The sequence below is a fragment of the Danio aesculapii genome, chromosome 19 (genome assembly GCF_903798145.1).
Source record: "Danio aesculapii chromosome 19, fDanAes4.1, whole genome shotgun sequence".
NCBI lineage: Eukaryota > Metazoa > Chordata > Actinopteri > Cypriniformes > Danionidae > Danio > Danio aesculapii.
Window position 1 is genome coordinate 18,208,061 of NC_079453.1, and position 15,000 is coordinate 18,223,060.

Consider the following 15,000-nt stretch of genomic DNA (forward strand, 5'->3'; position numbering starts at 1 on the left):
AATTAAGAGATGCACCCTTTGGCTGATCTTGGGGACCCAGGGTAGAATAGGTCCTTAGCACCCCCTTGCTGGTTGTAAGAGGCGACAAATGAGGCAAGTTGTTGAGTTGCGACCTGTGTCAGTGGAAGAAGACATCCTGGTGCTTGAGGATCACTGTGGCTCCAACTTCATTTAGACGAGAGGTTGGAAGGCCAATTCCAATCATTAAGCTTGTCAGAACTTGCCCTGGAACTATTTTGGGATTACTATCAACCATACAATTTTCATTCCTTCCAGAAGGCACTGGCGTAGGGTCAATTGAGTAGTATAGACCTTGTGTTTGTATGCTCAAGTATACCATTTCTGTATCCTTGATGTACATCCAGTGGACTTCCGTGGCTCTGTACATCCCCTTGTTGGACTCCGTTATTAACAAATTTCTTCTTAACATGACTAAAAAACTAACAAAAAAAAGTTTACTGGATCAAGATTTGGAGGCTGAACTTTTATTTTCTCATCAGAAAATGAAAACTGTCATAGATTTATTTTATTGGAATCTCTAACTGATGACGTGCCTCATACCAAACTGTCCCCTTTTGCAATACACAAATGAATCTCAGGAATTGAAGGAGCAGTAAAAGATTTCAAAAAGCTGCGATCTGGACAAATTTTGGTGAAATGTGCTAGGAAAGCAAACTTGGAAAATTTACTATGAGCAACAACTTTGGCTGGAATTACTATGAAAGCTTACCCTCATCCTTCTTTGAACAATAGTAACAGTGCAATTTGCATCAGAGAACTGCAAGATATGGACAAAACTGAAATCACTTTAGATTTGAAACAACTAGGTGTGATCAATGTTAAAAGAATGATCATCAAACAGGATGGACAGATGATTAAAACAGGAACATACATTCTGACTTTTAACAGACCACAACCACCAAGAAAATCACATTTTGATATACAAGTGTTTTAAATGTCAGAAATTTGGTCATGGATCTGCAGGATGCAAGGATAAGACTGTTTGCCAAAATTGTGGAGAGGATGATCATGAAATGAACTGCACAAAACCTTCTAAATGTAAAAACTACCTTGGAGATCGTGCAGCTTCATCAAAGAATTGCCCCATCTGGCTTAAGGAGAAAGAAATACAGAAAATTAAACATACAAGGAAGGTGAGCTATCTTTGAGCTTGTAAAATAGTTAAAGGACTCCCTGCCTTTACCCTTAGTAAGCCCTTTTCTGCCGTTTTCACACCAAAGACACAAACAACTAGTTGTCAGACAGATCTTCTTTGTTATCCAAAGACAAACGTCAAGCCATAAGCTCAAACACAAAAAACTGAAAGCTCAACAATCAAATCAAGATAAAAGTCGATCTCAAAAAAAAAAAAAAAAATTATATATATATACATTTTATTTAATTTTTTTTTTTAATTAAACTTCACAGCCACAAATATAAAAAAACACAACTTGGATACTAAGAATCCGATGCTTGTTATATAATTTAAATAAATTTCGATTCCTCTTGTCCAATTTCTGCATGCACATTTTTTTCAATCGCTACTCTGCCAGGAACTTTGCTGCTGGAGAGCACATTCAATAATAATCTAGACATTTGTTTACTAGACAAAGCTAAGTGTAATTATTGTAATAAACTAATAAGTTATAAAGCAGAGTGTTGTGACCAACATGACAAAGCACCTGCGGTTGGTTCATATCACGAATATTGAATTAAAAGAATGGCGTGTTAGGTTCATTGTGCATCCCGTGGGTGCAACCAACAAGAGTTGTGCATTTTAGTTTATCCTTTTGAGCATTATGAGCAGTTTGGTGTTAATTTTTATGTATATATATTAAGCTGAAACTAAACAGCGCATTCTCTTTGCCTCCTCATTCATAAACAGTGGGACGCACTGCTGAAGCATGCAGGAGTAGGGCTGGGTATCGAGTTTGATACTTTTTAAGCACCGACCGAACTGTCTCGATACTACAGAGTATCGAAGAAATCATTTTCGTTCGGTACCAAATTTCGATACCCAAGGGTATAATCTTGTCAACATCTGTGAGCACCACTTGGAGAAAACCTGCATCCTTAACGTGCCCGGATCAAATGCTGGTGATTGGCTGTGGCTGCAAGGCTGTCTTGAAAATCAGCAGTTACGCCCACTCGGGCAGAGCTTGTCAAAGTGTCAAACAGACATACAAAATCAGTAAACTTTTAGCACTTCTTGCTTGTGTACCATTAAAGTTTAAGGCCCCGTTTACACTGCAGATAAATGTGACCCAATTCCGATTTTTTGCTCATATGTGACACAGATCGGATCTGTTTGATGACCGTGTAAACAGAAAAAACGCATGCATTCGGATATTCAGCGATCGGTTTCAGGTCTCCTTCATATGTGGAAATAAATCAGATATAAATCAGATATGTGACAATGTGACTGTCATGTAAACAGGCAGATCGGATTTATTGAGGCGTTCTGTTCTGATCCTCATTAAACTTGTGACAATGTGGTGCTTCTTCGTGGTTTAATGATGTAGAAGGAAGAGCGTGTGTGGAGATTCCGACACAGTAAACAACAACAACAGAGGAAACATGGAGGAAAGTGGTCAGTCGCCACAATTTGCTCCCACCAGACCTGAGATCTCTCTCGTAACCACACATTCCTCTGAATGGTGGAGGACAGCATATAAACCATAAGCACGAGCTGCGATGACGGCCCTTTCCCACCTCCTCCGCCTCAAAATCATTTTAAAGTTGGTTGAACTTCGTGTTGTAACTTTTGCTTTTTGTCACTAATAATACACTTACTGCGGGCTACATGTAGAACAACTTTATTCTCTCCAACAACACCAGTGCGCACACAGGCAAAGGCTACATCAACTACACACATGCATCAGGGCCATACCATTACGTAAACTGCGTGGGGGTAAATCTGGACTGAACCATTTAATGCTTATACTATGCTTCGCATATTCCAACGTGGCTAGTGTGGCACAGATGCTAGAACCCGCGTTTATGCATGTATCGTAAATTGGACGGCAAGTGTAAAGACATGAATTGTATATGGGTCACAATTAAAAGAACGTGTAAACGGACAGACAAAAAAAATCTGATATAGGTAGTATATGTATACGGAATTGGGCATCAAGACTTGACAGTGTAAACGGGGCTTAAGTTTGTGCGGGGTAAATTTATTAATCCTTTTTTGACCTAACGTACGCTGTGTAACGTTATGTACTGTTTCGATGGCTTTAAATACCTGGCTGATACTAAAATGCTTCAAGGTTAACAGTAAATGATGAAGTTTACCTCACATTAAACTTATCTTGTATAAATGTCCTTATCCTTGGCTGCAGTAACAGTTTAGCTTTCATGTTTTCATCACATTAATGTTATAGTCTCTGCTCCTGCTGACCCTGGAATTAGGAGACCATCAAGTGATAAACCATTTACACTGGCAGAAAAAGTAAAAATGAACAAAGAAAGGAAAGATGAATGCCACAGGGCCGTTACACATTTTATTGTTAAAGGTTTGCTGTCTTTTTCTACTGTGGAGAAAGATTAGATTTACTGGATATGCATTTTTCAATGCCTAGAAAGGAACCAAAAACATAGTTAAAATAAGTCCATGCGATATAAGTGGTTCAATCATAATTATATGAAGCTGCAAGAATATTTCTGTGTGCCAAGTAAACAAAAATAACTTTATTCAATGATTTATCCATGGGAGGATCAGAAAGCTCTTGAATTAAATCCAAAATATCTTCATTTGTAGATAATTAATGACAGAATTTTTTTGGGTGAACTAAACCTTTAAGCAGCAGTAAGCCTCACAAATACTTAAAATCGATTGACTTAAAACTGCTTGAACTTTATTGAAACTGTTTGCACTAATATATTGTGTTAACTACACTTTGTTCATTTTGTGCTTTTGTTCCTTTGTTTATTGGTCTTAGAGATAAGCCTGCTGTGAAAAGTGTCACGAACATCCTGTAAAAATAATCTTGTTAAAATATATTTCTTAAAATAAAAGTATCGAAAAAAGTATCGTTCGGAACCGGTATCGAATTCATGGTATCGGTATCGAAAATTTTGGAACGATACCCAGCCCTACGCAGAAGAGAAGGCTTTAAACTTATAATTTTAGCTTTTGTATTGGAGTCGAAAGAATATATTAAAGTAGAATGTTCTTTTAACAGTCTGATATGTTTAATCTTTTTTTATTTTTTCCTGTCATTTCTCTTCAGCAAATTAGATTTTTTGAAGCTGCTTGATTCTTTTAAAACCGAAAGCAGAGCCCGTCAATTGATGTTTTTATCCATAAGATACACCTTTATGAATGTTTTATTTTAATTGTAAAGTCTTTAATGTGCTTTTTTATAATTTTATTCTATTCAAAGCAGCACTTGGATGCGAATTTATCCTCGAAAACGTGGCATGAGAGCGATGCATGTGTCAGATGATTGTCTTTTTCTCTTTTTTGTCTTCTGTCTACATAACTGGCAAACGCATCAGAAAAAACTGCTGAATCTCTGCGAATATTTGGTTAATTTATAAAACAAATGTTGTCTGGTTAAGTGATGTTAGTAATGCATAGAAAGAAGCAAAGCAGAATTCTCCTGAGTGCATTAACCCACTGATGACAGCCACTTTGCGATGGCTTTCAAGGTGATTAATGAGGTTTATTGTGTTACCTTGGGATGTTTGGACTGAACAGGAGCAAAGGCTACCTGAACAACATTGCATTCCTCAAAAAAACACTTGCAATCTAGACACAGTCACCTCATGCTTGTGGTGCTTTAGATGTTGAAAGAGCATGTTGGATCAATTAATTTGATTAGAAACCTATATCAGAGACCGGTTCATCAGAAAATAACATGTTGTTGCTGTCTTTTTTGATTTGGAAAAAGCATACGATACAATATGGAGATATGAAATTTTAAAAGATCTTCATTAAATGGGCTTTAGAGGAAGGCTTCCCATCTTCATCTCAAACTTTTGCACTAGAAGAAACTTCAGAGTCCATGTGGGAAACTCTCATTACATTCATTACAGTATGCTGGTAAAATAAAAACAACTCAGCTTATTTTGCCGTTTTTAACCCACAATTTGTGTAGTTGTATAAGAGTAAGCCAAAAACCATTTGGTGTGCGTATTATTCCACATTTCTAAAATTTAAACATAAACCTGGGCATTTTAAGTCTAACACACTTCAGCTCCCTGCCTCATTGGAAATTAAAGAAAGCCCATAATCAATATGGATTTAGGACATCTGAAGAAAGGTGCTACTCATCCTAATGTATATAGACAACAACATCTGGATATTAGAAGCCAATATTCTCAACACTAACTAATATTTACAGATGGTCCAAATGTGGGAAATGGTGTAGCAGCAGCAATGGTGACTGGACAACAACATTATGGAATCAGTCTCCCTAAAGAATGGCAGCTGAAGCCCGTGCTTTACTTTTAGCTTTGGAATATATAGAAAATGCCAAACAAAAAACTCTAACATTTTTACAGACTCCAAATCATGCCTCTATGCAATGGAATCTTTAAGAAATTATAATTTTTTGATTGATAGTATTTTAAAGTTCACCATCTATAAAATAAGTTCCAGGAAAGAGTTCCAGGACATGTTGGGCTTTCAGCAAATGAGTGAGCTGATGCAAGGACGCTTTGTGGTGAATAAATGCCAAAAGAAATGAGACCTTTTATCAACGTTTACATTTTATGTTAGTGGCAAGAGTAGTGGGATGCGTTGGAAAATAAAAAACTGTATAAAATACAACTTGAAATCTCAAACAGACATTTAAGACATTTTAAGACTAGATTTGATCAAGTGATTTTTACCAAATGTTGTATTGGACATACAAGATTAACCCATGCCTTTTGCTTAAAGATGAAGACCCCACTCAATCTTTGTACTGCACAGAATCCTGGTGGCCAATCTTTATTGATTGCACCAGTAAGAAAGTTCAACAGTTTCCACCAGAGTGTGAAAGTCAACTAAAGTTCAATTAGCTGAGTAATAGCACAGTTTTGCCTAAAATATTGCAATTCACACAACATTATGTGTGACATATCTGAGTTCAAAAGATGACCAATTGTTAGTGCAGCACTTGCTTCGCATCTGTGACCAAGACAGCACATCTTTGTGATTTATCAAGAGCCACATTATCCAGGGTAATGTCAGCATACCACCAAGAATGACAAACCGCATTCAACAGCAGTAACTTTGGATACAAGGGGAAGCTGTCTGAAACGGATGCCAAGGTGCTAACCCAGATTGTATATAAAACATATAACCACAGCTGCCCAACTCATTACAGAAATAAATGTGCACCTCAACCCTCCTGTTTCTTTCAAAACTGTTCATCAGGAGCACCACAGGGTCAATATACATGGCCAGGCTGTTATAGCCAAACCTTCCCAAACGTAAAATCTCAAACGTAAGTTTCAATGGTGCCAGCAACCTAAATCTTGAGCTGTGGCCAATGTGAAACATGTATTTCCCCAATCTGGGAGAGTTATGGTGTGGAGAAGCCCCCAAAAAACATACCACCCAGACTGTTGTATGCCTAGAATGAAGCATGAGCGTGGATTGATAGTGGTTTGGGCTACAGTATCAAAGCATTCCCTAGGCTAAATCCTTGTGCTAGATGGGCGAAAAGACTACCAAAGACCACTGAACCATTCTGAAGAACGGTTCAAACATTGTATCCTGAAGGCGGTCTCGTGTATCAGGATGATAATGCACCAGTACACACAGCAGGACTGGTGACAGAGTGGTTTGATAGACATGAAAGTGAAGTTAAAATTCAACCATGGCCTGCACAGTCACCTGATCAAAATATTATTGAGCCACTTTTGGGGTGATTTGGAGGAGCGAATCAGGAAACTGTTTCCCCAGCATCATGTAGTGATCTGACCACTATTCTGCTAGACAAAAGACTCTAAATCCCTCTGGCCACTGTGCAGGAGTTGTAGCTGTCATTTTTAAGACGGATTGTTGCTGTATTGGCCACAAAAGGAGGCCCTACACCATGCTAAAACCAGGTGTTTCAATTTAATTGTCCAACCCAAATAAATTATATTATATTATATTATATTATATTATATTATATTATATTATATTATATTATATTATATTATATTATATTATATTATATGGACAGGGAATCAAGGAATCTTTATAATGGCGTGCAAACGAGAAGCTATAATTTGACATTGCAGTACTGTTTGTGTTTAGCATTAATGCTGCTTGACATGAACTGCTAAAGTGCAAATTCTTTTTTGTGTCTAGCGTATGGAGGGCATGCTGAGCAGTTTCCAGAGTGACCTGTCATCCATCAGCAGTGAAATTCAGACATTGCAGCAACAGTCAGTCAGTATGAACATGAGACTCAAGAACCGCCAGGCTGTCCGCAGTCAACTCAGCCAGCTGGTGGATGAACTGGTCGTCCCTAGCACTATGATCTCGTAAGGAAACATATTTAGCATGTAATTATTGGCACATGCTTTACCTTTTGAAATCACTGAATGAAGAACTATGTGTTGCAGTGTGGTTCTTGACAGTCCTGTCACGGAACAGGAATTTTTGGAGCAACTTCATGAGCTTAATAACAAAATCAACTTTGCTAAAGAGCTAAGCTTCAGAGAGACCCTTGCTTGCTCAGATATACAGGACATTGTAGATCGCCTCAAAATAAAAGTGAGAGCAAATGCAAATTTCATTGATAAAGTATTTTGATCATTCTTGATAATATAAATCAGTGCTTCTCAACTGGTTTGGCCATGTGACCCACATGGTCTTATGGTCAATAAGATGTGACCTATACTGAGTGCGAGTACAGTATAACAGCTGACACACCAGAAATGTTTAGTTGATAGATATTTTTTTTCATTACAAGTGGCAAAAATAACATTAGAACTTTGACGCTGCGTTTTTAACCATTTTTTCAACAACCACAGACACTGAATTAGGAGAATGTTTTTTCTTCAAGCACTTGGGCCTTGTCTGACAGAAGCATCAGCAGCTTTCACACACATCTTTCAAATCAAAAAGTGCATTACCAAATCACTCTATGACCTACTTAAAATGGATTTGCGACCCATTTTTAATCACAAAAAACCAATTGAGAAACACTTTAATTGGAATAGAAGAATATAAAATTCAGGTTTGTGTTGCAGTTTTTTAATTTTCCTTTGATCACAGGCTGTCTCAAAGATCCGGGAGTTCATCCTACAGAAAATTTACTCTTTTAGAAAGCCCATGACCAACTACCAGATCCCCCAGAACACATTACTCAAGTACAGGTACAAAACACACTACTTGAAACAAAATCAAACAAAGACTTTGGTTACATCAGAACTAGCAAAAGGTTTGTTGGTTCCTGGTGAATAGCAGCCAATGCAAATAATAAGTCTATTAAATTCAATTAAATTCTTAAATAATTAACTTACTGATATTTTATGAATACATTATATTACACCCCTAAAAATGTCTGTTTCTGATCATTTGTAGGTTTTTCTACCAGTTCCTGTTAGCCAATGAGAGAACAGTTGCAAAAGAGATCCGGGACGAGTATGTGGATACCATGAGCAAAATCTACTTAAGTTACTTCAAGTCATATAGTGGCAGACTGCTGAAAGTCCAGGTGAAATGGGTTTTCAGTAGCAATAGGTTTCCAAAATCTAATTTGTAAATTTGAAGAAAAGATGTCCATGGGAATCAGTTTGTACAGCCCAGGACAATATCTGAATACGTAAATTATGTATTTAGAGTTGTAACTGAGACACTTACCCAGTAACTGAGACACTTACCAAATATCTACTCAGATGTTTATAAAATGAATCTTAAAATATGATTAATTGTCACAAGATTCAGCACGATTCAATTCTTTGCTAAAAACAATTTGCCTTGAAAGTGTTATGAGTTTAAACACAAGGAGGCTACTGTGTATATAATATAATATTTTATTGTGTAGTCTTATAATGTGCATACATGAGGAAGCTACTGACAATATGCAAGATTATAAAATCCAGCGGCTGTATAAAGTGCTGTGTAGGATTTAAATCAAATTTCACTTACTAGCGCATACATAAAACAGGTGCATATACATCTAAAAATTACTCTCATATACATCTATACCTAATGATTTAAATGTCCTCCTGAGCTCGCTATCCCCTAGAGTTTGTCATCATCACAATCATCTGTTTTTACACAGTGGAAAACATTGCTTTTGCTTTTATGTCAATGGTTTGAGCTGTGCTGAAATTATAGTTTGTTTTGCCACAACATTTTACCATAGAACCCATATCTGGTAAAGAATGAGGATGAAATATGACCTCTGCAGATAATGTAATCCAGAACACAGCCAACATCCTGTTTAGGGCATTTTTGACTAAGAGCACGAAAGTGGTTTGAGGTGATATGTTCTATATGTGATAGATTTCTTATTTTTTTCACCATACATATAACTAGCCCCTATGGCTTGGCCTCTAACAAGCATTCTCTGTCAACTCCGGTATTTGAATAGAGAATTGACATGACAAATGATGGAATACGTCAATATTACTCACTTCTTGGAAGAAAGAGCTGGTGCAATGAAGTTTAAGATATATCATTGTTAATAATAAAATAAATTTACATTTACAATATAGGACTAAGCAAGTTTATAAACAAGGGAGTTGAAATGAAACATCTGACAATGTAAATTGAAGTATAATAAGTATTACAGAACCTCAGCTCGTTAGCTGAAGGGACACTTCTTCTACAGGCACTTAACCATCCCACACTCTTAAATCAATGCACTTATATACTCTACATGTTAAAATTATTACATATATAAAAGCGAACCATTCTCAAGGCTTAAATATGTTGTTATTGTATTTTTTTTTTTTTGTCCTCTTTGTTCCTTATTTCTCTCTCTCTATTCGTCAGTATGAAGATGTTGCAGACAAAGATGATCTGATGGGAGTGGAAGATACAGCCAAAAAAGATATCCTTAACTATTTGCTGCCTATTTAAACACAAGTTCCAATAGTGACATACCTACAATAAACCAGTTGCGCCACTGTTGTGGTATCTTTTAACCAATGTCTTATCACAGTCACATAGAATTAGCATGCCAACTGAATTTCAACACAGTTAATCAATTTCCTATATAATTTTTCTGAGAAAGCCATTTGTTTTATATATTCTATTGCAATGTGGTTGATTTCGTTAACTGCTTGGCAGGTTTTTTCTCCAAGCCTTCTCTCAAAAGTAGAAACACCATTTTTACTCTTGGCCAAAGGGGGGCAATATTGAGCCCTGCAGAGCTGGAGGGGCCCATACTAATTCCACATGCTGCTCAGAGAGGAGACTCCAGAGTAAGTAATCTATTACTGTACAAATCTTACAGTTGCTGCCATAGAAAATATACATTTCATATTTTTAATTTCATGCTATTCCTTCTTAGTCAAAGATAGAAACCAGGTAGAAGATAAAAACATGCAACAATTAAACTCCCAATTAAAGACCTAGTGGAATTCACCACAGTATAAAGGTTGCCAGCACTGCAGCATCAAGATAGTTGAACACGTATACTCAAATGAGTTCATATGCAATAGGATCGACAGCAAAAGTATTCTGTTCACAACTTTTCTTGCTGTTTTACAATACATATACGTAAAAGTAGCATTTTAAAGCCAAAATAGGGTTTATATAAATTTTCAATTGGTAAATCTGTCTGTTTGTGGCTCATACCAGTATAGTGTCTCACTCATCTCTCTTTGTCTCTGTCAGTACCCGTATGAAACTCTCTTCCGCAGTCAGCACTATGCTTTGTTGGATAATGGCTGTCGAGAATTCCTGTTCTTGTCTGATTTTTTCATGGTGGCAGGAAATTCTGCACTGGATTTGTTCAACAGCATTATGGGAAAAACACTCAGCATTTTTTTGGTACATTTAATCTCTTACAATGTGTATTTGAAGGAATGTCACATTACTAAGTATTCATTTTTTATTTTTTAGCATTTTCTAATTTTATTAATAATTGTTTTTTCTTGTCTACCTGTAGAAGAATCTGTCTGCATACTTATCAGACTGTTATGATAGTATTGCAGTCTTTCTCTGCATTCACATCATTCTGCGCTTCAGAGCCATCATAGCCAAGAGGAATATTCCTGCACTTGACAAGTCAGTCCCTGTCAGTACAAACACATTCTTATACCCTTGTTGGTAGCTTTTTCAGTTATTATCAAAAATACACCAACAAATATTTTTTGAAAAATGTAAAGAATTATTATACTCTCAAATGTGCTTTTGCCTTGTTACTTTTTCAATGTTGATTTTGTTTGAGTTTTTGAATTAGGAAGTATCTTTGGAGCGTAATTTGTGCAGATAAATGTGTGGTGGATTGTTTACTTATAGATCACAGGCTTTGCATATTAAATTTTTATCATATTACAATAGTTTTGTGACAGTTTGTGATTTGTGTAAGTTTATGAATTGCTTTTGTTTTTGTGTGTGTGATGTGCAGGTACTTGGAGGCTGTGCTAGAATTGTTGTGGCCGAGATTTGAGCTGATTTTGGAGATGAACATCCAGAGTATTCGAAACACTGACCCTCAGAAATTGGGTGTACTGGATACCAGACCACACTACGTATGAAGCCTCACACACAAACACATGCTGAAATTTCACAATCATTTTGCACAACATTTTGTGAGAAACTACACTTGACCAAAATTAAAAGGTTGTTGTTGGTTGGCCCCTAAAGATTAAAGTGTTTCTGGTAATGAAAGCATTATGTACAATTGACTCCTCGCTACACCCTGACCCCTTAGTTACTGTTGTTGCGCCTGTCAAGCTTTCATGCCTGGCACATCTTTTACAGTATGTGTGCGCCAGTGTCAGACATTGCCAGGGAGATAATTAGTCATTTTTGGCAAACAGGTGAGATATCTGAGAAAACCGGACAAAAAAAAGGACTGCAGTATGAATTGCAGGGGGATATTCACTACATAATAGCCAACCAATTAGAAAAAAAATTATGGATTTGTGCCTAGTGTTATTATCGTTGACCCATAATAATGTACAGTACATATAACTGAGCAGTGTTGGCTAAAGTTACTTTTGAAAGTAATGCTTTAAAATATTGAGTTACTATCCAAAAAAATAACTAGTTGCGTTGCTTACTTACTTTTTATGGAAAGTAATGCGTTAAGTTACTTTTGAGTTCCTTTTGCTTTACTTTTTCTTACCTTAACTGAGGCTTAATCTCTTTCAGAACTTGCAGGGGTTTTTTTTTTAATAAAGGAGCTCTGCAATTAACAACACACTATATATAAATGTATAACTTTTATTTACCTTTAAAAAAATACATCAAATAGTAATAATTTAGGATAATGTTATCTTCTGAGAACTTCCTGAGACCAGAGCTCTATATGCCCTATATACAGATTAATGAACGTTTAAGCAATGCAATTGATGCTTTTGTACTTTTTGTCTTAATAGTGAAGCAAAATGAGCATTGAGACAATCCCCTTTTATTTGTCTTCTATGAGTTCAGAACAATGAGAAATTTTCCAGTGCAGGAATGTAAGGCTCTGCCATCTTGGTTTCTGTTCGTTTCTGCAGGGAGAAAATTTTCTCATTGAGTGCAGGATTCAATGTTTATTTTATTTCAGAAATTTATTTTTAAAAAGCGAATTAATAAATCTAAAAAGTAACTTGCTTTACATTTTTAACTCTAATAATATTGCTTAATTTTTTTAAGCAATGTGTTACTTCACTGGTTACTTAAAGTAATATTGATGCATAACTTGAGTTACTTGTATTGCATAACCCCCTGCAACGACTTTCAGTATGTTTGTGTGCTTTTTTAAATGTACAGTTTCTATTCTAATTTGCAGTTAAGTGGAAAAATATTAATTAAAATGCAAAGTCAAAGTATTAATGGCAGATTTCCCTACCAGCAAATATTAATTCGACACCTAAAATAAAAGCAGACACTAACCCGCTCTAACGCCATGACCAGTGACTAAATATCCAAAAGACAGATTACGGTGAATTGTAGCTCTGACCAGGACATGAACTTGCTGGAAAAACTGCTGAGGGTGAAGTATATCGACCGCAAGTGCTCAGTTTGTGATCGTATCTCTGTTTTGTTCTGTTGTGATCCAAATATTTATAGCTTGAAACAGATGGAAATATGACTGGATTGTGCTGCTTTTACGTCCACCCACGCTTGGCATTTCTCCTCTTGGGTTTTAAGTTTTGAAAAGGGAAAAATAAAATTCTACCAACTTATCCAAACTTTTAGGATACTGGGTATCCTAAACACTTTGGGTTGTTTCCCTCACTCGAAAGCTTGACAGACCTCCCGCGCCTAGCTTCGGTTGGTAAGCCATGATCGGTTTGTGGTGGTTTTGAGGTGTGGCTTATCAAAGGGTCAATTACAACACATCAACAAATCATCAGTGATTATTACTGCTTTTACATTTTGCTAGATTTATTTATTTATATTCCTACCTCAAATTATAATTTTCCCCCTACTCACCACTCATGAGAAAAGATCTTTCAGCCTCCAAACGTAAGTTCCAAACGTATCTAATTATTGTTCTCTGATGCATATTCATTTTGCTATTTGTTTTTTTATTTGGTTACTTTATTTTCGTTGTTATGTCTTCTGGCTTGTTCTGATTAGGTGTGTTGTCACATCAGATCATCGTCTAAATTGCTCTGTCTTATCTATCTTCTTTCGTCATACCAATCATTAGCATGTCCTTAATTAGCACATTTCCTGATGTCTTTCCCTTCAACTCCTCCCTGGTGGATCCATCCTCGACTACATTTTTGTTTGTACCAGCCTATTATAAGTCACTCCTTATTAGCTTCTTTACCCATTTTACCATTCTTGCATTTTATTCTTCAAATCTCTTTCTCATGCATCTTGTAGCTGCACCATTCCGCCACCCTTGCTCTCATTCATACACTATATTTATTAGTACCATGTCTCCGTCAATCTTTCATTTTCCCTCTCACGGTCTCCAATTCTCCAAAGCCCCCTTAACTTGTTATTTACTTAACACTGCAGACCTCAGTGCCTTCTGTTAACATCATAATTTCATCACATTATCTGTAAACTTGTCCGTCATTATTGCAAACAAGATTTAGGGCTCTCCAAGCTGCATTTATTAGACCAAAAATACATTAAAACAGTAAAATTAAAATATTCACATTTTTCTTGCAAATCTATTATGAAGTGATGTAAAAAATGTGAATTTTTATAAGCTGTTACTCCAGCCTGGTACATGAGCTTTCAGAAATTCGAGTAAGCTGATTGGTCCCTTAAGAAAAACTTTTTATTATTTAACGCTGAAAACAGTTTTAACACTTTTTTAGCAAATATACATTAAATTGATTTTAAACAATGAGTAAATACAGTAATGAAGTTACAAATGTTCTATTTATATTTATCAAAGAATCCTAAAAAAACATCTAAAACTATATATACATCTTAATTAATGCAATCCACTGTTTAAGTCAGACCATAACATTATTCATTTGCTGCCCAGTTACAAAACTAAACTTGAGAACAAGAGAAGCCTACTGTAATAGAGAAGTGGCAGTTTGGTCTGAGGACTGTAAAGAGAGACTGAAAGATGTAATGATGTTACAGATTCGGACATCTTTTTTGATAATTGTGCAAATGCGAATGAGATAACAGAAATAAAAACATCTTACATTATTTTTTCTGTGAGAATAATGTTGTACAACCAAAACTGTTAAAATATGCCCTAATAACAAGGTTTGGGTCTTGCATGAAATTAAAAATGTCTAAGTCGGAAAAGGGCTGCTTTTTCACAAGGTTATATGACACTTATTGAAGAGAAAAAGGACGCACTCATATTTATTTTTAAAAAATCCAGACAACTATATAGAGCTAAAATGGAGAAACACTTTGTCACTGGTGGTGCTCGTAAAGCATGGAGCAGTCTAAATATTATTATGACAGTCAATACA

General features: G+C 36.0%; 1 protein-coding gene across 2 annotated transcripts in view; it reads left to right on the top strand.

Annotated features, from left to right (window-relative positions):
- The window catches only part of vps52 (VPS52 subunit of GARP complex), a 34,836-nt gene that overhangs the window by 10,489 nt on the left and 9,347 nt on the right, over positions 1-15,000 (top strand). For both annotated transcript variants that reach the window (XM_056480346.1, XM_056480347.1), the window contains exons 6-14: positions 7,292-7,467; positions 7,549-7,699; positions 8,204-8,304; positions 8,513-8,645; positions 9,932-9,987; positions 10,227-10,362; positions 10,778-10,933; positions 11,052-11,170; positions 11,514-11,637. In XM_056480346.1, the coding sequence (XP_056336321.1) occupies positions 7,292-7,467; positions 7,549-7,699; positions 8,204-8,304; positions 8,513-8,645; positions 9,932-9,987; positions 10,227-10,362; positions 10,778-10,933; positions 11,052-11,170; positions 11,514-11,637 (1,152 nt within the window). The remainder of the gene's footprint in view (positions 1-7,291; positions 7,468-7,548; positions 7,700-8,203; positions 8,305-8,512; positions 8,646-9,931; positions 9,988-10,226; positions 10,363-10,777; positions 10,934-11,051; positions 11,171-11,513; positions 11,638-15,000) is intronic.